At 36.6% G+C, this 22,148-nt stretch overlaps 1 protein-coding gene and 1 non-coding gene across 8 annotated transcripts in view; both read left to right on the forward strand.

Moving 5' to 3' along the window:
* The window catches only part of ERBIN (erbb2 interacting protein), a 137,560-nt gene that overhangs the window by 107,233 nt on the left and 8,179 nt on the right, over positions 1–22,148 (forward strand). For 3 of the 7 annotated variants that reach the window (XM_006170924.3, XM_014585175.2, XM_006170926.3), the window contains exons 19-22: positions 1,859–1,973; positions 4,807–4,990; positions 6,567–8,112; positions 20,924–21,034. In XM_006170924.3, coding sequence (XP_006170986.1) covers positions 1,859–1,973; positions 4,807–4,990; positions 6,567–8,112; positions 20,924–21,034 — 1,956 coding nt within the window. Of the gene's footprint in view, positions 1–1,858; positions 1,974–4,806; positions 4,991–6,566; positions 8,113–17,453; positions 17,598–20,884; positions 21,035–22,148 lie in introns of all 7 variants that reach the window. The other 4 variants (XM_006170925.3, XM_027769267.1, XM_006170927.3 and 1 more) reach the window with 2 other exon arrangements.
* On the forward strand, positions 426–557 carry LOC114006612 (small nucleolar RNA SNORA51). The gene has a single exon (XR_003548324.1). It is a non-coding gene; the product is annotated as a small nucleolar RNA SNORA51 (small nucleolar RNA).

Here is a 22,148-nt window from a genome sequence, read left to right on the forward strand (position 1 = left end):
ATGCTCACCACAGAAAGCACCTTCTTTGGGACACTGTCACACCACAGTTCTTTTTTCTCCATTTCTCCATCCCATCGGGATTTCAGGCACCCACATACGTGTGCCCAGCATATTTTTCGAGTCACGGGGGCCAGAATTCAAACCGCAGTTGGCCATGGTTGTACAGTTGCCGATGTATAGCCCTTAACCACTATACTATGGCACTAACCCTAAAACATAGCTTTCTTATCTTGAGTTTCTGACTTGGCAACTTCCAGTAATAAACAACATATACTTGAGTCCATACTCAGAGGATAACCTTTCATTATATAATCCAGTCTGCTGTTTTTGTTTTTGTTTTTCAGTTTCCTCCCATTTATCCTAAGCTCCAGCTACATGGAGCTCATTTGTCATGCCTTTTTCTTTTTAATATTTATATAATTTTAAGTCTCCTGGTGCTTATCACAGGCTGTGTTTCTACACTGACTATATAGAAAGAGGAGGCAGAGTAAACCTACTCCGTATACACCTCAGCCCAGGGCCTGTGCCTAGTTTGTATTATGAATTGGGGGATTTGGAGGAAAAAAGCTTTATTTAATTTTATTATTATTGTTATTTTTTAAATTTTTGAGAGGATTCACATGCTCACCAGAGAGAGACAGAGGGAAAGTGAGAAGGTGAGAAGGCAAGCAGGCAAACTACCAGATCCAAGACTCAAACCACAGTCAGCCATGTGGGAGTACAACGCCTCAGCCACCATGCCACCTGCTGGCCCCATGTCTTGCTTTCTTTTACTTTCATGCTTCCCTCTACTTATAATATTGTTCTCCTCTTTACTCACTCTTAAAGACTAAATTTAATTTTTCTTTTCCTACTATACTAGCTATTCTAGCAGCCTTTAAATCTTATACATTGTAATATAACCCTGAACTGAGTTGGAAAATTATGGCCTGTGGGCTAAATCCAGGTAGCTACCTATTTTTTTACAGCTTGAAAACTGAGAGTAGTTTTACCTTAGTAATAGATTGATTTAAAATGTGTAAAAGTAATATTTTATGATGTGAAAATTACATGAAACTCAAGTTTCATTGTACATAGTTTTTATTGAGATACATCAACACTCACTTGTTTATATATCATCTATTTTTATTCTGTAACAATAGAGTTGAATAGTTTAAATAGAGATAATGTGACCTACAAAACCTAAAATATTTACTGTCTGCCCTTTTACTGATATAGTTTGCTACTCCCAATTCATATGTAAGGACCCTTGACTTATTTTTATCATATTACTGGAAATGACTTAACCTGCATGATTTCATATATAGCATATACAATATTGAAATTTTACTATGGGTATTTTCTGACTAATAAGTCACTTTCCTTGCTGACAGTTCTCAATTTTAGATAATCTAGAACAGATGCCAAACATTAGAGAAAAAATTCATAAAGAGTAATAAATTATTTAAATTGGTAATTAATTGCCTTTTGTTCATTTTGATAGCAGACAGCCTCAGTTGGTCTGATTCCTTGTAACCCAGTGATTTTAAGAGATTAAATTTATGGAGAGACTAAGTTGAGGCACCGTCACTAAACTGTGGTTTACAAAGGCAGTATTCTTTTTTTGTCTAGACCTTGACATATTACTATGCACATAGCAATCATTAACATACTTGAATTAAGGCATGCTACCTCATGGATACTTTGACATACAACTGCCCTAATTTTGTTGCCATATGTGGAAAAAGTTAAATGATATACTTGTTTTAGTCACTGTTACCATTATATCATTCTTTGTTTTCTTTTTGAAGTTCATATAAGTTAACTTTTATTTAAACCAAAATTAAATTTGTATAAATATTTCCCCCCTTTTTTCTAGGAATCTGAAGAACTTTCTTCCGATGAAGAGATGAAAATGGCAGAGATGCGGCCACCATTAATTGAAACCTCTATCATCCAGCCAAAAGTTGTAGCACTCAGTAACAATAAAAAAGGTTAGATTTTGGGGACCATAGGTGGCATGGTGATTTGGGTTCTGGACTCCCACCTGGTTGATTGCAGTTCGAGTTCTGGACCTGGCAGCTTGCTTTCTTACTTTCCCTCTCTTTCTCTCATTCTGTCCCTCTCTGATCAAATTATGATAAATAAATAAATAAATTTAAATAAAATTATTCTTTTTTTAAAAAAAGTTAGATTTTTGAAGCAAAGAACTGAGACTAGAAATTACCTAAATAAAATGTATAATCATTTTTGAATAAAGTTCATTGCCATGTCATTTAAAATATATTTTTAAAACATTTTTTTAAAGAATTTTATTTATTTGTCATGATATTATCCTTTTAATTTGCTATAGGGAACACATACTTAGCAGAGGGAGAGAGGAAAAGTGAAAGAGCAAGCTACCAGGTCCAGGGCTAAAACCATGGTAGACCACGTAGGAGTTGAGAGCCTTAACCACCACACCACCAGGTGGCTTTGTAAAAAAATTTTTTTCTTTAATTAAAGAATACTTATTCATTTTTATTTATCAGCATTATTATTTTATTGTAATTTGCTACAGGGCACATGTGCTCACCAGAGAGAGTGAGAAAGTGAGAAAGCAAGCCACCAGGTCCAGGAGTTGAATTGTGGTAGGCTGTGTGGAAGTCCAACACCTTAACTACCATGCCACCTGCTGGCCCCTGAAAACGTTTTTAAATACGCCTTTCTGAAAAGTCCTTTATCATTTGTAAGAAAGATCTTGATAGATCTTTACTCCTACCTAATGGAAAATTACTTATAAAGGCAGGGTCTTTACAGACAGATAAGTCTGGAATATAACTCCATTTTTATGCTTACCTGTTATGTGATCTTTTATCATTTTGTCCATACCTAGGTTGGAATACTATTGAGAGGTTATTGGAGGATTTTTTCAAGTTGTCGGGTTATGTAATTGATTATGTAAGGTATTCAGATTTAGCACAATACCTGGTGTATAGTAGGTGTTCATTGTTCACTTTAATCTATCCCAGAACGTTTTTTAAACACATACCCCACAACTCCTGCCTGCCATTCTTTTATGTAACTGAATCTCAGACTCTTAAACATGAAATGAATCTTAGAGGATATCTGTTTCTTTCCTCATCCTTCCCCACCAATGCCTGACTCTGTCTACATCATTTACACCAAATATTTATCAAATCCTTTGCCTTCTTGTCATTAATGATTCTTACTATCTTTTTCTTTTCTTTTTTTTTTTTTTTTGGAGAGATTTTTGCTATAGGGTGCTTGCGCTTGCCAGAAAGACAGAAAGTGAAAAATCACCCCCCCAGTGGGGATGACCACGTCACAACCCCTTCTCCTCTTGGGATCATGCACGCACATGCCCCTGCGTGAGTTTAAGCCACCAGGTCCAGGACTCGAACCACAGTCAGCTACATGTGAGTCCAGGGACGCAGCCATTACACCATCTGCTAGCCCCAATGCTTACTATCTAAGTGGCCTTTGGATAGCTTGAGTTCGTAATAACTATGGTAGTGATACCAACTTTTTATTGATCACTTTCTAGTTGCTTAAGGTATTGTGCTAAGTATTTTATGTTATAATTGTCAAAGTAATCCCATGCTAAAAAGGAGAGAGAAGAGGAACATTTTTAGGAAAGAACACCATTTAATTTAACTGTATTTTTTTAAATGAATAATCTTGAGATCACTAGATAGCGTAATGGTTACATCACTGGATTCCCACATAGTTGACCATGGTCCAAGTCCCAGACCCAGTGACTTAAAACTCATGTGGGTTCATATGTGCGCATGCCCAAAATCCTGAGAGAAAAACGGAGGAGAAGGGATTGTGACGTGGCCATCTCCCCTGTTGGGTGATTTCTCACTTTCTGTCTTTCTCTCTTTCTGGTGAGTTCACATGCCCTGAAGCAAAAATCCCTAAAAAAAAAAAAAAAAAATCTTAGATCCAAATACCTTGAGGTTGAGGTACAGAGTCCCCATGCACTCTATTTTCAATTGTAAATGCAATCCAGACGCTTTGAGCTGTGCTACTAAGCTCTTAAAACAACGGAAATACCTTTAATTCATACAATTGTGTGTAAACATTCTGCATACCCCATTTCCATGATTTGATTAGACTCAAGTTTGAAACAGCTTTTTTATCACTACTTTTGAAAACTACTGCTTATTACATTGTCTTTAAAAGAAAATGAACATATCTATTTCTAGTTATGTAATTGCTACACACACAACCATCTCACATTCTGAGAGTACCATAAACAATTATATGAAATGCCTTAAAAACATGAAGAAATGAGAGAGCTGACCTATGCAAATCTCTTGGTTTGTTTGGTAATTGTATGTGTGTGTGTATGTGTGTGTGTTTCTGGATTAATTGCATTGCTTTTTTTATTATCAGGTAGACATTAAAAAATTCCACACATGTAAAATAATTTCTTATCCAGAAAAGTTTACAAAAGTTGTGAACTATAACTATTTTTTATTAGTTTTAAGAGTTGTAAATGGCTAGAAAGCATATCCGCTAAATTGTCGGCCATAGAAGACAATACGTAGAATCATCTTGTCAAGTGGTTAAACTAAATACAATTCTGAGTAACTGTAATGTTGATTATATTTAAGAAATTAAGGTATCACTATTTTAAAATGCTTTAATCTGGGTAAATTTGAACTAATTTTTCAGGGTTGTCTCTGGTTATCTTTTTATCTATATTATTTATGACCTCACATGGAACCAGGACAGTCGGCCATGTCATTAACCAGGAAAGCATCTCACGCAAATTCTTGGCGAATTGATCATTGCTATTAACTCTTTTGTTTATTTCAGATGATACAAAGGATACAGATTCTTTATCAGATGAAGTTACACACAATAGCAATCAGAATAACAGCAATTGTTCTTCTCCATCTCGGATGTCTGATTCAGTTTCTCTTAATACTGATAGCAGTCAAGACACTTCACTCTGCTCTCCAGTTAAACAAGCTCATATTGATACTAATTCCAAAATCAGGTTTGTGAACATTTTACAAAATTATTTATTTGTATAGTAAATAGGAAGAGTATAGCAAGTAATACATACATGACAAAAACATAAAAGGTTTCATAATCTCTCTTTTTTAAATTTTGATATAAGGTGCATGCACTGATCAGAGAGAGAGGGAGGGAAAGTGAGAAAGCACCCCACCAGGAGGGATGGTCATGCCATAATTCCTTCTTCTCCATTCTCCTCTCAGGATTTTGGGTATGCTCACCACACACCTACCTGCCTGGTGTGTTTTTCCCGCCTCTTGATCCAGGACTCAAACTGCACAGTTAGCTATGTGGGATCCATCCTCCTTAGGCTCAGCTAAGGGTGCACCACCAGCTGTCCTGGATTTCATCAATTTTAGAGAAGTGGTTAGACAGAACTAATAGTCTCCTGTTACCTGTAGGGAATATGTATTGTTCCAGGACCCCTAGTGGATGCCTGAAAGTACGGATAGTATTGTACAAAACCCTATACATACTAGTATATACCTGTGATAAAGTTTAATTTGTAAGTTAGGCATAATAAGACATTAACAACAATAATAAAATAGAAAAATTGTAACACATTACTGTGATAAAAGTTATTCCTAAGAATGTGTTTTCTCCAAATTTCTTACTAATTTTTTGTAATACCAAGTAAAAATAAAATTTCTCCAGTTTTCTCCAGTTTTGGAATAGCACATTTATAAAATATTTGGTCAAAGGTCAAATAGAACATATAGTCACTTAAAAGAGTGATATTTTGTTTTTATCCATTTTACATATTTAACATAGAACTTTGGACAATTATTCAGTTCTCTGTACAATTTCTTTATATGTTTGATTCTAATAGAACAGTTTAGTTAATACGGTTAACCATGGTTCATATGACTGACTAATAATGTAAAGCTTCAAAATTACCCATAAAAATGTCCCGTGCTCTTCATTTATCCTGGTTATTGGTTTTTCTCTTCATAATCTGCTTATCTTAAAACGTTTCAATTTTTAGAATTGTCATAAAAAATGGAGCAGAAGAGGATGTATAATTCCACTTTCATTCATAGTTTTTGTTCAGAGTTTAGTAGCCTTAAACTATTTTGTGACACAGGCCAGACTGCTTATGTGGTGGTTAAGGCAGCTGGATCCCACATGACTAACTGTGCAGTTCAAGCATCAGACCTGGTAGCTTGGGAAATGTGCTCGGCATGTGTGCATGCATGTTCAGAATCCTTAGAGAAAAACGGAGGAGGAGGGATTGCAGTGTGGTCACCCCCTGGAGAGTGATTTTTCACTTTTCTTTCTCTTTCTCTCTGGGGCACACTTATGCCCTAAAAAGTTATTTTGTGACAGATTAGATTTAGCATATTGATGAGAAACAATCCTGATACTTTCAACGAATTTTAACTGTTGTTTTACTTGTCACCAACCTAATATAAGCTAATATTACTTGACTGTTAAGATAGTTTAAAATTACTGTATTCCACAACTTTTTTAACTTGTGTACCTATACTTGTATATTTCCCCTATTACTAAGAAAACTTGGCTTTATTATGTTTTTTATAAAATTATCTTTATTTTAGGCAAGAAGATGAAAATTTCAACAGCCTTTTACAAAATGGAGATATTTTAAACAGTGCAACAGAGGAAAAACTCAAGGATCAGGATAAAAAAGATTTTAACTTACCTGAATATGATTTGAATATTGAAGAGCAGTTAGTTCTAATTGAGAAAGGTGTTGACTCAACAGCTACATCTGATGAATCTCATAAATTAGACCATATTAATATGAATCTTAATAAACTTGTAATGAATGATACATTTCAACCAGACATGGTGGAAAGATCAAAGACACAAGATATAATGCTTGGAACAGGCTTTTTAAGCATGTCTAAAGGGGAAGCTGAGCACTTGGAAAATGGAAACAAGTATTCTAACCTGAAATCTATAAATAAGATAAATGGACATTCTGAGGAAACTCCACAGTCTCCCAGTAGGACTGAGTCACATGATACCAGTTCTTCTGTTGACATGGGTATTTCCAAAAGCACTGAAGATCTCTCCCCTCAGAGAAGTGGTCCAGTTGTATCAGTTGTGAAATCTCATAGCATAACTAACATGGAGACTGGAGGTTTAAAAATTTATGACATTCTTAGTGATAATGGACCTCAGCAGCCAAGTGCAACTGTTAAAATCACATCTGCCATTGACGGAAAAAATATAGTCAGGAGCAAGTCAGCCACACTGCTGTATGATCAACCATTGCAAGTATTTACTGGGTCGTCGTCGTCTTCTGATTTAATATCAGGTACAAAGACAATTTTCACATTTGATTCAAATCATAATCCTGAAGAGACGAATATTCTAAGAGGCCCTACCACAAGTGGCCCACAATCTATGCCTCCAGTGTATGGTCCTCCACAGTATAATATCCAGTACAGTAGCAGCGCTGCAGTCAAAGACACTCTGTGGCACTCCAAGCAAAATCCCCAAATAGACCATGTCAGTTTTCCTCCTCAGCGCCTTCCTAGGTCAGAGAGCATGGAAAATCACAGTTATGTTAAACATCCTGCCAATATGAATTTTTCTAACCATAACAATGTTCGAGCTAATACTACATACCATCTACATCAAAGACTTGGCTCAGCAAGACATGGGGAAATGTGGGCCATCTCTCCAAATGACAGACTCATTCCTCCAGTAACTCGAACTACAATTCAGCGACAAAGTAGTGTGTCCTCTACTGCCTCTGTAAATCTGGGTGATCCAGGTCCTGCAAGAAGGGCCCAAATCCCTGAGGGGGATTATTTATCATACAGAGAATTACATTCAGTAGGCAGAACTCCTCCAATGATATCAGGTTCACAGAGACCTCTTTCTGCACGAACATACAGCATTGATGGTCCAAACGCATCAAGGCCTCAGAGTGCTCGACCTTCTGTAAATGAAATACCAGAGAGAACTATGTCAGTTAGTGATTTCAATTATTCACGGACTAGTCCTTCAAAAAGACCAAATGCAAGGGTTGGCTCTGAGCATTCTTTATTAGATCCTCCAGGAAAAAGTAAAGTTCCTCATGATTGGCGAGAACAAGTACTTCGACACATTGAGGCCAAAAAATTAGAAAAGGTAATTGAACATGAGTTTTTCATTCTCTTTATAGATTTACTTATTTTTCTTAAAAATATTTGCCATTTTTTGTTTTTCAAATAAGGTGAAAAGAGATACTGTGAATTATTGATTATCTACTTATATTCTAAGAGTTTTACACTGGTACTGGAGTGGAGTTCAAAATTTAAGCTGAAACAGTACAGATGCTAGTGTAAGCTTTTTTCCCCCTCCCTTACTCTCCATTGTTTCTGATGGGCATATATTCATTTTATGTTTATGTATGTATCTTTCTAAAATTGTGCATGCATCCTAGGGGTAATGCATGTTGACTCTGTTTAGCATTTTCTGATTTCACACTATTTGTAATTGTAGATCCTGTAAATAGTATAAGAAAATATTGGGTCACTGGAAATATCATGACACATTTTTGCATAGAAAAATACATCATGACTTTTCCCACAACCTGATAGTTCACTATACAAAGAGACTTTATGAAGTTCATGGGGAAAATTGAGTTAAAATACAAGTTTATTTTGAGGCATGCAAATTTTGAAATCTATGTATAGTTTTCTTTAATGTATATTTTCCATGAACTTTTTGAATATCTCTCATATTATAGTTAGCCCCCTCAAAAAAAAAAAAAAAAAACAAGAAATGTACTGCAAATGTAATTACTTCGTATAATTTTTTTTGCCAGTCCACATTAAGTGAACTAACATAACTGACAGAGATGGCTTCTACCATGTCATTTATTCCTGGCTTTTCTAAACTGCATTTCTGATCTACTTGAATTCAGTTATGTCTTTCTCTGGTTCTCATGTAGCTTATAGTGTAGCTTACTAATAGTTAATAAAATAACTCATGCTTATGTTATTTTATACCTTTATGTTTAGATATTCATCTTTTCAAAGAAGTTAGTTTTTTTTAATTACCTTGGTACAAGCCCATGACCCAGTGATTAAGGGAACCAGATTCTTTACTTGTTTTTTTTTAAAGAGAGGTTTTTTTGTTTTTGTTATTTTTTTGTTTGTTTTTTGTTTTTTGCTAAAGGGCATGTGCACTTGTCAGGGAGACAGACAGAAAGCAAGAAATCACTCCCCAGGGGCATTGGCCGTGTCACAGCCTCTTCTCCATTCTCCTTTTAGGATTTTGGGCTTGCATACACAAGCGCCCAGGCAGAGTTTAAAGATGCCAGGTCCGGGCCAACACAGTTGACCTCGTAGGAGTCCACAACACAGTTGACCTCGTAGGAGTCCAGCAATTAAACTATTACACCATTTGTTGGTCCTAAGGAAACCAGATTCTACATGGCCAACCACACAGTTCAAGTCCTGGCCCTTTTTGCTTGAAAAACACACTAGGTACATGTGTATGTTTGCCTAAAATTCCAAAAAGATAGATGGAGGAGAAGGGATTGTGACATGGCCACGCCTCAGAGTGTGCTTTTTCCCCTCTCCCTCTCTTTCTTTCTCTAGTAAAAGGAAGGGAGTGATTGGATGGGGTGGGAGTGAGGGAGGGAAAAAGTTAGCCTGTAAAGCCAAGACTAGTGCCATGGTTAGTTATCAGCAATAATCTATCTTATACTTATTAAATATAAAATTTGATTTTTAAATTTCTTAATTTTTTTGTTTGGATCTTTCATGAGTGAGGAAGAGAGACAGAAACTGTACCCTCAACAGAATCTTAATGCCGTGATCTATCCATAGCTTCAGCCAGCCCCAGATCATAGGCACTCACATCTGTGGTGTACTCAGGGACGTCTCCAGATGAAAACCCAAAATACACTCATGTGCATCATCCTTGTGTAGTATCACTTTGACCATTGCTCCTCCTTCCAGCCTTCTAAATGTGTTTTTAAAACGACTGAACATACATGGCTCAAATGAATCATTTTTAAAAACTCTTTAAATAAGTATTTTCAGAAATAAATACCTGTAATTATGATTAGTATCTACATAAGATTATGATTAGTACCTAATATCAATTCACATTAAATCTCAGCCTGTGGTTAGCCCTTTTCAGCACTGTCCTCTTGACTTTAAAAGCTGATTATCTGTGTTAGGCTACTTGATTAAAAATCATTTTTGTTTCAGCTCTTAACTACACACACTGTTTAGGACTTTTGAACTTGTGTTCCCTATCCAAGGAGTTTGGCAATTTCTTAAGCAAAGGGATAACATAGCTGTGTTTCATAATGAAACTTGTTGAACAATGTGAACTGGACTTTAAGAGGGAGAGGCTATAGTCAAATTGAGCCATGAAACTGCTTAGTAACCCAGATAAGTGAAATGTGAAGTGTTATCAGTAGAGTTGAGACAAAGGAATGGATTCAAGAATGAATAACTGGTTGTTGGAGTTGCTGTTAACTACTGCTAGACCTGACAAGGAGTAGATTTGAAGAAAAAGATGAGTTTAATGGTTATTTTTGTGTAGTTTACATCTCAGGAGTTCTCCCACTTCTCTCCTGGACTTCGGTAAATAGGAAGCAGGTAGCATCCATCTTGTCGTTCAATGTGCCTCTCAGCTTTTTTATTCATTGCATATAGCATATTTAGGAGTGTGCTCTACAGTTTCTGGGAGAGTGTAAACAGTAGTTTCCCTGTTGTGCCCATCGGTAGTTTAAAGATGAGAACTGGCTCAGTGAAACTAAGAGAAGCCTTATGACCAAAGAGATAGGGCAGACTATATCTGAATGCAAATATATAGCTGACAGGATCATTCCCATTTCCAAGGACGCATAGATCGTACTTGAAAGTTAAGAGGCATCTTCTTTCCCATTGGCCCTCACCTCCCAGACTGCTAATTGACTAGTGAGTGCACTACAGTATATTCCAGCTCATTGGCTGGGAAGCATTTCTATTAAATAACGAAGTATATATGCTACTGTTATTACAGCTCAGCTGTATTGTTCATAGGGTATTTTAGTTTCCACGTCTTTCTAAAACAATAATTAATTATTTTTAGTTTGCTATAGGGCATATGTGCTCACCAGAGAGAGACAGAAGAGAGAGAAAGTGAGAAACTAAGCTGCCAGGTCCAGAACTTAGACTACAGTTGGCCATGTGGGAGTCTAGCATCTTAACCACCACACCACCTATTGGCTCTCTCCATGTCTTTTTAAAATGTCTTCAGTGTCTGTTTCTTTCTGATCTTAATAAGTATTTGTGACATTATACTTCTACTTAATCTTTTGTAAAATTTTTATTTTCAGATAAATATTTGAACACATATGAATACAATATGTGTACTCAACCACATCCCAGGATAATGTATGTGGTAGGTGGTTGAATTTAACCGTATTAAAAAGAATTTATCATAAAATCAATATATGTTACCTTTTAGGTTTAAAAAAAAGCTACTGTATTATATAGCATTTAGAGAGAGAGCATAACTATTCAGAATTCTAACTCTTCTATATTTTAGCTAACTGGACAAGTAACTTAGACTTCCCTTACCTCAGTTGGATTCATCTGTAAAATCTGCAGTAAAAGGAACTACTCTTTTAAAAATTAAATGAGCTAGTACCATATATAAAGCATTTAGAATGGTATCTGGCAGGGTCAGCCCCGTGGCCTAGTGGTTGAGGGACCTGTATCTCATGTGGCAGACCACGCAGTCTTGAATCCCAGCTCCGGTGGCTTGCAAAATTACACGTGCACTCCCAGAATCCAGACAGGATGGAGATATGGAAAAGAAGAGATTAAGAGGTGACCATGCCTACTAGGGAGTGTTTTCTCTAATAATAATAGTTAAATTTGGGGCAGGCAGGTGGCATGGTGATTAAGGGTGTTGAACTCCCATATGGCCGACCGCAATTCAAGTCCTGGACCTCTGGTGGCTTGCTATCTTGTTTTCTCTCTCTCACACTCTGTCCCTCTCTGGTCAAATTAAAATAAATGAATGAATGAATGAATGAATGAATGAATGAAATTAAATTTTAAAACTCTTTAAATTAGTTTATTGTTTATAAAGTGCCAGCGACTATTACTGCACAGTTATTTCTCAATTTTGGCAACAAAAATTACCCTATTTTTTTTTCTTTTTTTTTTCTTTTTTGGAGAGGTTTTTCACTATAGGGCGCGTGCGCTCTCCAGACAGACAGACAGAGAGAGAAAGAGAGACAGAAAGCGAGAAATCACCCCCCATGGGGGGGGGATGTGCACGCCGCAGTCCCTTCTCCTCCATTCTCCTCTCAGGATCTTGGGCACGCACACACACGCGCCCGGTGTGTGTTTTAAGCCACCGGGTCCGGGACGCAAAACGCGGTCAACTACATGGGAGTCCAGCGACATAGCCATTACGCTAACTGCTGGTTCCCTATTTTTGTTTCATATTTTGTAAGTTCTTAGTGTAAAGATAAATTTTCTCGGGGCAAGCCAGTGGCATAGTGGTTATGTAGTTGACTGTAGTTTGATTCCTGGACCTGGTGACTTGAAAATCACACTGGGCGCTTGTGCATGTGTGTCCAAGATCCCAGGAGGAGAATGGAGAAGAAGGGATTGCAGTGTGACCATCCTCCCAGGAGATGATTTCTTACTTTCCTCTCACTGTCTCTGTCTCTGTCTTTCTCTCTCTCTCTGGCGAGCACATGCACCCTAAGGCAAAAACCTTTTGGGGGAATGAAAAGATAAGTTTTCCAAGCTGGTTCTTTGGTGCAGCAGTAGAAGCTGCTCAAGAGAAGCCAGATTCTATGTAGTGACTAGAGTTTTCACATCCTCACCTCAGGTGACCCAGAAACATGCTTGCTGGATGGAGCATGGGAGGAAAGGGGATCATGATGTTTCCCATTTTTCTCACTCATTCACTCACTCATTCTTGACCAACATACACATTTACTCTGTCATAAATAAAGAAAAAAGATGCTTTCATTTCATATCAGGAAGTTCTAGGGGGACCAGCAGTTAGCATAATGGCTATGTCGCTGGACTCCCACGAAGTTGACGGTGGTTCGAGTCCTGGACCCGGTGGCTTAAACCCACGCCGGGCACATGTGCGTGCGTGCCCAAGATCCCAAGAGGAGAATGGAGGAGAAGGGATTGCGGCGTGGCCATCCCCCCTGGGGGGTGATTTCCTGCTTTCTGTCTCTCTGTCTCTCTCTGTCTGTCTGGTGAGCGCACGCGCCCTATAGCAAAAACCTCTCCAAAAAAAAAAATCTAGGGACCAGCAGTTAGCATAATGGCTATGTCGCTGGACTCCCACGTAGTCGACCGCAGTTCACGTCCTGGACCCAGTGGCTTAAAACTCATGCCAGGCACGTGTGCGTGCATGCCTAAGATCCCAAGAGGAGAATGGAGGAGAAGGGATTGCGGCGTGACCACCCCCCCGGGGGATGATTTCTCGCTTTCTGTCTCTGTCTGTCTCTGTCTGTCTGGCGAGCACATGCGCCCTATAGCAAAAACCTCTCAAAAAAAAATTCTAAAAACATTAAATATGATTCTGAAAGTTTTAAAATTTATTGATGCTACTTTTGTGCTGCATGCTTACTCTTACTCATTAGGTGTGCATATTAAAAGTGCTGCAGGGGCCGGCAGATTGTATGGTGTTCTGGCACCGGATTCCAAGATGGCTGTCCACAGTTCGAGTCCTGGACCTGACAGATTCTTTTCTTGCTTTCTCACATTCTCTTTTCTGGTCAAATTAAAAAATAATAAATTTTAAAATAATAACAAATGAAATTAAACAATTTTTAAATAATTATTTTATCTAATTTTATTTATTCAATTTGACCAGAGAGAGCCTGGGAAGGGCAGTGGGGTAAGAAAGCAAGACACCAGGTTCAGGATTTGAACTGCAATTGGCCATATGGGAGTTCAGTGCCCTAACCTACCATACCACCTGCCCACCTTCCCCCCCCTTTTTTTTAGTGCTCCATAGGGGCCATAGATGACATAGTGGTTATGGCTCTGAACTCCCTTGTGGTTGACCAAGTTTCAAGTCCTAGACCCATCAGCTTGAAAATCACACTGGGCAATGTGCGTGCATTCCCAAAATCTTGGTAGGAAAATGGAGGAGAAGGGATTGCGTCCAGGCTCTTCCGTCCTGGGGGGTGATTTCTCACTTTCCCTCTCACCTGACTGACTGACTCTCCCTGTGAGTTCATGCACCCTATGGCAGGAACCTTAAAAAAAAAAAAAAAAAAAAAAAAAAAACTACATATGTCTACATAAATGTATTACTAGTTAACTTGTAGAATCATGATTTAGACTCCAAACTTCAAAGTACTGAAGGGTGTTGAAGGGTGTTACAGGATGTTTATTTTCTCTACACCAAAGAAACACATAGCCTCCCACCATAATTCTGATGGCAAAGTAGACATTTAAGAATTTTCCTCAGCAGATTTCATAATTCTTGCTTCTACCTTGCTAGGTAAATCCCCAAATTAAAATTTGCCACTTTGGTCAGCTAAGAATCTAGTCTTCGGGACCAGCAGTTAGTATAATGGTTATGTTGCTGAACTCCCATGTACTTGACCGCGGTTTGAGTCCCAGACCCAATGGTTTAAACTCACACCAGGCGCGTGTGCGTGCGTGCCCAAGATCCCGAGAGAAGAATGGAGGAGAAGGGATTGTGGCGTGGCCATCCCCCTTAATGGGTGATTTCTCGCTTTCTGTCTCTCTGTCTGTCTCTATCTTTCTGGCAAGCACACACACCCTATAGCAAAAACCTCTTCCAAAAAAACATGGTAAATGCCAGGTTCACATGTCCTTGTACAGCTGTCAGCATGTGTTGAACAGCATAGCCCAGGACATACACCTAGCATTTAATTGAGCTCTGCAAAATGTGTTGTGACAGAGTGAAGTTTGATATGGTTGCCTATGCATAAGCCTACATCTGAATATTTATACAGCCAGACCTGTTTTGAGCTTCAGTTTTATTATTCAGTGAAATATCTGAATATGGTCATGTATACATTCTGGATGGCAGAAAAGCTTTGTTCCAAGATCTATATATAATTAAAAGTTCTATCAAAATAAATAAGTAAATGTCAAAAAACAAAGTTCAGTTAGGCCATTCAAATTAACCACTTATTAAATCTGTGTGTATCAAATGAATGTATGGGATTTCTCTTTTTATTGTTAATATATTAACAAATAACAGTTATACATATTTATGAACGGTATGGGTGATGGTATGATATTTTAGTACAGGCATATAATGTAATGAGAGCACATCAGGGTAATTATATCTTTTATCTCAAGCACATACCATTTCTTTGTGTTGAGAACATTCAATATCCTTCTAGCTTTTTTAAATTAAATAATAAATTTTTGTTATATACAGTTGCTTTATAATGTTGTTGCTCACTGGGGTTTATTCCTTCTGTCTAGGTATTATTTTGTAGCCATTAAGCAAACTTTCCCAGTTCCCCCTCCCCACCATCCTTTCCTCCTTGTATTCTATTTCCACAAAATCAACTATTTTAACTTATACATGTGAGAGAGAACTTACAGTGTTTCTCTTCTTGTGCTTGACTGACTTCATTTAACATAATGTCCTTCAGACTCATTCATGCTGCTAAGAATAATAGAATAACATTCTTTTTATGGTTTAATAGTTTTATATGGTGTAGAGGTACTGTATTTTCTTTTTTCATCTGTTGATGGACTCTTAGGTTAATTCTATTATCTTGGTTAGCATGAATAATACTCCAGTAATCAAGGGAGTACACATACCTCTTTAAAATGCTCATTTATTTTGCTTTGATTATATACTCAGTAGAGGGATTGCTGGATCATATGGAAATTCAATTTTTGTTTTTTTTGAGGAGCCTCTATACTGTTTTTCCATAGTGGTTGTATTAATTCACAGTAAAACTGTATAAACGGTCAACTGTGAGTTAGAGTTACCTTTCTTCACATCCTCATTGGCATTTGTTGTTCTTTGTCATTTTGGTAGTAGCCATTCTAAGTGGGATAAAATGGTATCTCATTGTGGTTTTGATTTGCGTTTCTCTGATTATATGTGTTAAGCATTTTTTTTTTTTATGTATCTGTTGGCCATTTGTATGTCTTCTCTTGAGAAGGGTCTATTCAGATCATTTGCACTTTTCTATTTGGACTGAATGATAGCTTTATTTTTATATTCTATACTTTTAGCACCCCTGAATTGCCCCTGCTAAATCCTTCTTGGTGAAACAATGTGAGAAACTGCAGATCTGGGCTATTAAGTTTACCTGTTTCTTTAGTTACTACTTTAAAATACACAAAATAACAAAAAGTATACATAGTATTTTCATAGAACTTTTTTCTTTCTGGAATCTTGTGTTAATGTTTATTGGTATGAGATATCAACCTCAAAATCTAAGCAATCTGGTGTTGACTCAGGTAAATCTTCAGGCAGTTCTGTGATCAGCATGTTCCTATATACTCAATCTTGGGGAGGTTGAGTGCTTCCCTCTTCAAGTTTAAACAGCAGAGTCCACCAGTAACTCCTGAAACATAGTGGTTATTAATGTCTGTTTATTTGCATAGGAAAAATTTGTTTACATGTACATGTTCTAGTTTTTATCCTTTGGATAATTATAGAGCAATGAGTGCTTTTTCAAAGTGAAACCCTAAAATTGTGTCTGTTTTTCCACATGTGGAAAGCAACTTCTTTTAGAACTTGAACTGGATTAGTTTTTGCAAGGATGTATGTTTTACTTAATATGTATGTTTAAAATCTCGGTTTATTTAACAACACAGAGTAAATTTCTATAAGTGAAGTAGACTCTAGAAATTCATTTGACTTAGAATTACTGGTGATTGGGACCAGCAGTTGGTATAATGTAATTGACCGTGGTTTGAGTCCCGGACCCAGTGGCTTAATAAACTCATGCCAGGTGCGTGTATGTGCATGCCCAAGATCCCAAGAGGAAAATGGAGGAGAAGGGATTGTGACAAGGCCATCCTCCCCCAGGGGGTGATTTCTCACTTTCTGTCTCTCTGTCTCTCTTTCTGTCTTTCTGGCAAACACAAACACCCTATAGCAAAACCTCTCAAAAAAAAAAAAATTACTGGTTGTCGGTAAAATTTATCTTTATATTGAAAAAATAGCATTTGGGTATGGCATCAATTCCAATTTTTCTGACATATATAATATGTATTAGGAGTAAAGGAAATAATAGTATTTAGAAAAGCAGGTATATGTACTTCTTCCTTGGCACTTAACCATGTAATTAATATGTGTGTGTGTATGTGTATGCTGTGTAAATTTATGGTAAATAGTACCAGTTTCCTTCAGTGCTCTGAAAATTCAATGTTGCATGATATTTCTGTGTGGTATTGGGGTTACTTGTATATAAATCTATACACTTAACTTGTCTCGTGGATTTTGCATGCTACACTAATCTCTGTTAAATCTGTCCCCTCTTTATTCAGAGTATGCTGTCAAGGTCCTTTAATTCCAATTTTACTGCAGTAAGCAGTTTTCACTATGGCAGCTCTAGGGATCTGCATGGCAGCCAGGGCAGTCTTGCCTTGAGTGTTGCAGATGGAAGAGGTTCTGGTGGGCACATTTTTCGAGTGAGTACCTACAGTAGTAGACCAGTACTTTCAGTGCATAGAAGAGGAAATCCCAATTTTTACATGTTTTAATGTTTCTGGGGTGGGGGGACTTATTGTGAGGTGAGTCAGCCAGTGGTGTGGTGGTTAAGGCAGTTGGATCCCACATGGCTGACTGCATGGTTTGAGCCCCAGTCCCAGTGGCCTGAAAAGCACTATTAGGCAGTTGTGTGGGTGCTCAGAGTCTTGTGAGGAGACTGAAGGAGAAGGGATTGTGGTATGACTTTTCCCCCTGGGGGATGCTTTCTCACTTTCCCTATCTCTTTCTGTACTGTGCACACATGCCTTGTAATAAATTTTTTAAATAATTAATTTAATTTAAAATTTTACATGGGCTGAAAATCTTGATTTGCTTTGAGTTCTTCCATGACTTGGTTCTAAAACTTTCTTTAAAGCTTATTTAGTCTTTATCTCTTATGATTTTTTTGGCCATGCATTAATCAAGTAGTCATTTCTTATTTATTTATGCAAAAAAGAGGTGAACAATAGGGAAAATAAGAGGTTTTTAAAAATTATTATTTGCGGAGTTTTTCTCTTAATATTAAAATTGTGACCAAGCTTCAGTAGCACTACTAAGACACCATGCTTCACAGGCCAGAAGCATATAAGAATTGAACCCAAGCCTGACTGGATTCGATTCCTGGCCATATGTGAACATATATATGATGACAGACAGCTGTAGTCCCTGCCAAGTCAGTAGGCTTATTCGAGAGGATAGCAACAGTGAGATCCTGTCAAAACATATGTATATGTCTTGCTCTCCCTAGCTCCAGGTTTTGACCCCAGTGATTGAGGATTGGCTAATAGCAAGCACTATCCAGAACTAAGTTCAATCATAATTCACTGAATATGATTAAATGTGAGGCTGCAGATGTTTTAATAAATAATGATAAGATAAAACTGAAATCCAAATCCTTTATTATGTGCATTTTACCATAGCCCTTAGTAATGAAGAAGAGAGGGTTTTTTGGTTGGTTGGTTTGTTTTCTTTAGGCTTTGTCCTCGGGTGTGTGCACTTGTCAGAGAGAGAAAATATGAAAAATCACCCCCAGGAGGGGATGATCATGCTGCAGTCCCTTCTCCATTCTCCTCTCAGAAGAATGGGCACACATAAACCTGGTGTGATTTTCTTTTAAACCTGCTAGGTCTGGAAATTGAACCATAACCACCCCTGTCAGAGTCCAGCTTCTTAACTACTGTGCCACCTGCTGGCCCCAGGGTTTATTATTTTAATTTTAAAGTGAGGGATTAAAATTACAGTGAAAGAAAGAACAGAGCAACTCTGGCGTGGCTGTTTTAAGATTTTTCTCTTCAAAACAACTTGAGGTGTAAACCAATGTTTATGTAAGCCTCTCTCCTTCCAACCTAAAAAGATCTTTTTCTTCTTCTAACCCTGTTTTACCCCCTCTCCACAGTTTATTTCCATATTGATTCTGCTTACTTCTGGGTCTTTTATTGTGCTGTTGGACCTCCTCCTCCCCTCTCCCATTTCTAGAAAATATCCCTGGTTTTGCTCTGTTGTGTTTTAGAGTGGGAGAAATCTCCTAGATCCACTGTGCTCTGACTGTGCCTGACCTAGTCTTGCCCTGTCTCCTGTCACCTCCTGTGGATGGGGTTCTGTGCTATCACAGTGGCAGCTGTCATTTTGAAACTTCTGAATTTGAAAGTGGGAAAAAGAAGAATGATGACTATCAGTACCTTATTCCAACAGAGTCCTGGAGTAAAGAACAATGGTTTTTATTAACTCCTGGCTAATCTCTGCCATTTCTAGTTATCTGGAACAATTTTTCTTCCTGAAGTCGTTTACAATTTATGCTCGTTTTCTTAAATTCAGTACTTTTGAGTCCATTGAATTTTACTTTCACTCCTTATACTCTTGTTCTTTTAAAGAGTAGATAAACAAGTTGTGCATTTGAGCTCGAGTTTAAATTTTAATCTGTAAACTAAATTGATTATTATGTATTCTAAAAGCACCTCTCAAAAAGGGAAAAGGAAAATATTTCTTGCATAAATACACAAAATTAAATCACATCTAAAAATGCTAAGCCATGTTTGAACTAGCAACTAGCTACACATGCCAGATCTTTTGCAAATGCAACTTCTAAGATTAAATTATAAATCCTTTTTTGAGGAATTATTTTATTTAACTTTATTGATTTATTTTCAATTTGACCTGAGAGGGACAGAGCGAGAGAGCACATGTGAGAGAGAAAAAGTGAGAAAGCAAGCCGCCAGGTCTGAGACTCAGACCGCAGTTGGCCATGTCAGAGTCCAGCAAGCTAACCACCATGCCACCTGCTGGCCCCCTAAGATTGAATGATTAAATCCTTAAATTTATATGTCTCCTACAGTATATCATAATGATAGATTTCAGATATTCTTCACATGATGATAGTTTGCATTTCTGTATTGCTAGCCATATACTATTTTGAACGTAACAGTAGTGCTATGTTTTATCATCTTTGTTTTCTAAAATATACTTAGGTGAGTTTGGAACTAAATTAAAATTTAAAATATAGGTGTTTTATTTTCCAACATACTAATAGTAAGGAATATTCAGAAATAGAGTCTATTTTTCCTCTAAAGTTAAGTAAGGTAATTATGAGATATAAGGATATTATTAGACATATAATAATATAAACTAGTTTGCTAATTTTAAAAGCAGTTCTCTAAACCAGTACTCTTAAAAATATTGAACTAATATTAATGTGATAGAATTAAGGTAAAACAAGCTTTATAAGATTACAAATTGATTGGTACTGTCATCAGTACCAATTTAAGAGGGAAAATAAATCCACTGTGGTACTGTGGTGTGTTAGAAAAACAGCGGTTAAGTTTTTTACCAAAAACTTTTCATAGTGCTCAGTAAGGGTATATTTTAATTGTATTTAAAATGTGAAATTCTTAGCTTTGATAATTAATTGTTTAAAAAGTATTAAAAACTAGTCATTGCTATAAGTAAAACAAAAAGGTAGAATATGTAAAATTTGTTTTTCCATGTATGCATCATAAATAAATAGATTCAATATATGCATGTGTATACACATATAGATATATAGATATATCCATATATTGTTTCACACATTACAGAAGCAAACATCTTTTAACTTTGGAGAAAGTTAAAGGTACTAATAGATGTCAGTAATGACGGTAATATTTCATTTGAGTTTTCATCTTTCCACTATGTAGCAATATTTTTTCTTAATCTTCTTTCAAGTGTCATCATTTTGGTTTCACATCTTAAAGAGCATTATTTGTTTACCTTCTATTTCTACCCCCCACCAAAGACATCCAGTCCAGGAGATCCTTGTCAAGATGAAATATTCATTTCAGGACAGCAGAAGTATTCGTCAGCTACACTTAGTCACAAAGATGTTCCTCCAGACAGCTTGATGAAAGTAGGTGCTCAGAAAATAAATGAAGTAGTATCTGTGAGTTTAACTGTGTTTTCCAGCTTTTGAATTAGAAATACATATTAACTGAAAATAACTTTTGAGCATTTTCCTTTGATTAGTAAGTATTTTAAAAAGCATAATTCAAAAATATAAAATATAACTTGATTCTGCTATTTCTGAGTTTTATTTTATGATTTTTTCCCACACTGGAGATAATTTTATTGTTGAATTTGGATTTCTGTAGTACTACCTGTTTACTTCATCATTGGAATCAAGATTTTTTTGCATTACTGATAGGAAACCTATTTAAAGAAGTGAAGATTAACTTGTCTTAAATTATTCATTCTGGTGTCTTTTGCTATTACTAAAGGCACTTAAAAATACTTCACATATGATTAAACATCATCTTGAAAGACTTTTATGTGATAGATGATGGTTGTAGTCTTAGTACTTTTAAGACAAAAAGATAGTATCACTCATTTAGAAACAGATTATCTGTAGCTGATCCCAATTCTTTACCATTCTCTGCCTGCTATTCTTTCTCATTTTCTTAACTAATTCCATGACTGTAATAGAAACATATAATAATAATGAAACACAGTGATTTATTATGCAGAGTTTACAGTGCTCTTGAAGTTAGGTACCCAGCTATCTAATACATAGGTTCATAAGTATTTATTTTACCCATTTTTCTTTTAATTGAGCTCTTGTCACTGTTTCTTTTTCTTTTTAATATGCATTTTGTGGTTTAGATTACTGAGTTCATTTTATGCTTTTTAATCTTTTGAGCCACCTGCTAATTGTTGCTTAATACATTCCATATGTATGTTTAACATTCATATGAACAAGACCAAAGATCCAGATATCAGGGAGTCTTAAAGCTAGGTGAGTAGTAATTATCATCTGGGTTTTTCCCAGGAGAAAAATTCTGAATCTGTACAAAGGAATAAATGGTATTAAACATAAAGAGAAACAAGGGCTAGCTACAGAATTGTGCATGAGTAATAAAGCAACAGCACAACCAGTTAATTACTCCCAGGCAAATAAATTGTTTTAAATCTATAGTGATTAAATAATAAGCAACTATAGTTGTTTTCAAAGATAAAATGAGAATATA

Source organism: Tupaia chinensis, unplaced genomic scaffold (assembly GCF_000334495.1).
Source record: "Tupaia chinensis unplaced genomic scaffold, TupChi_1.0 Scaffold149178_1, whole genome shotgun sequence".
Taxonomy (NCBI): domain Eukaryota; kingdom Metazoa; phylum Chordata; class Mammalia; order Scandentia; family Tupaiidae; genus Tupaia; species Tupaia belangeri.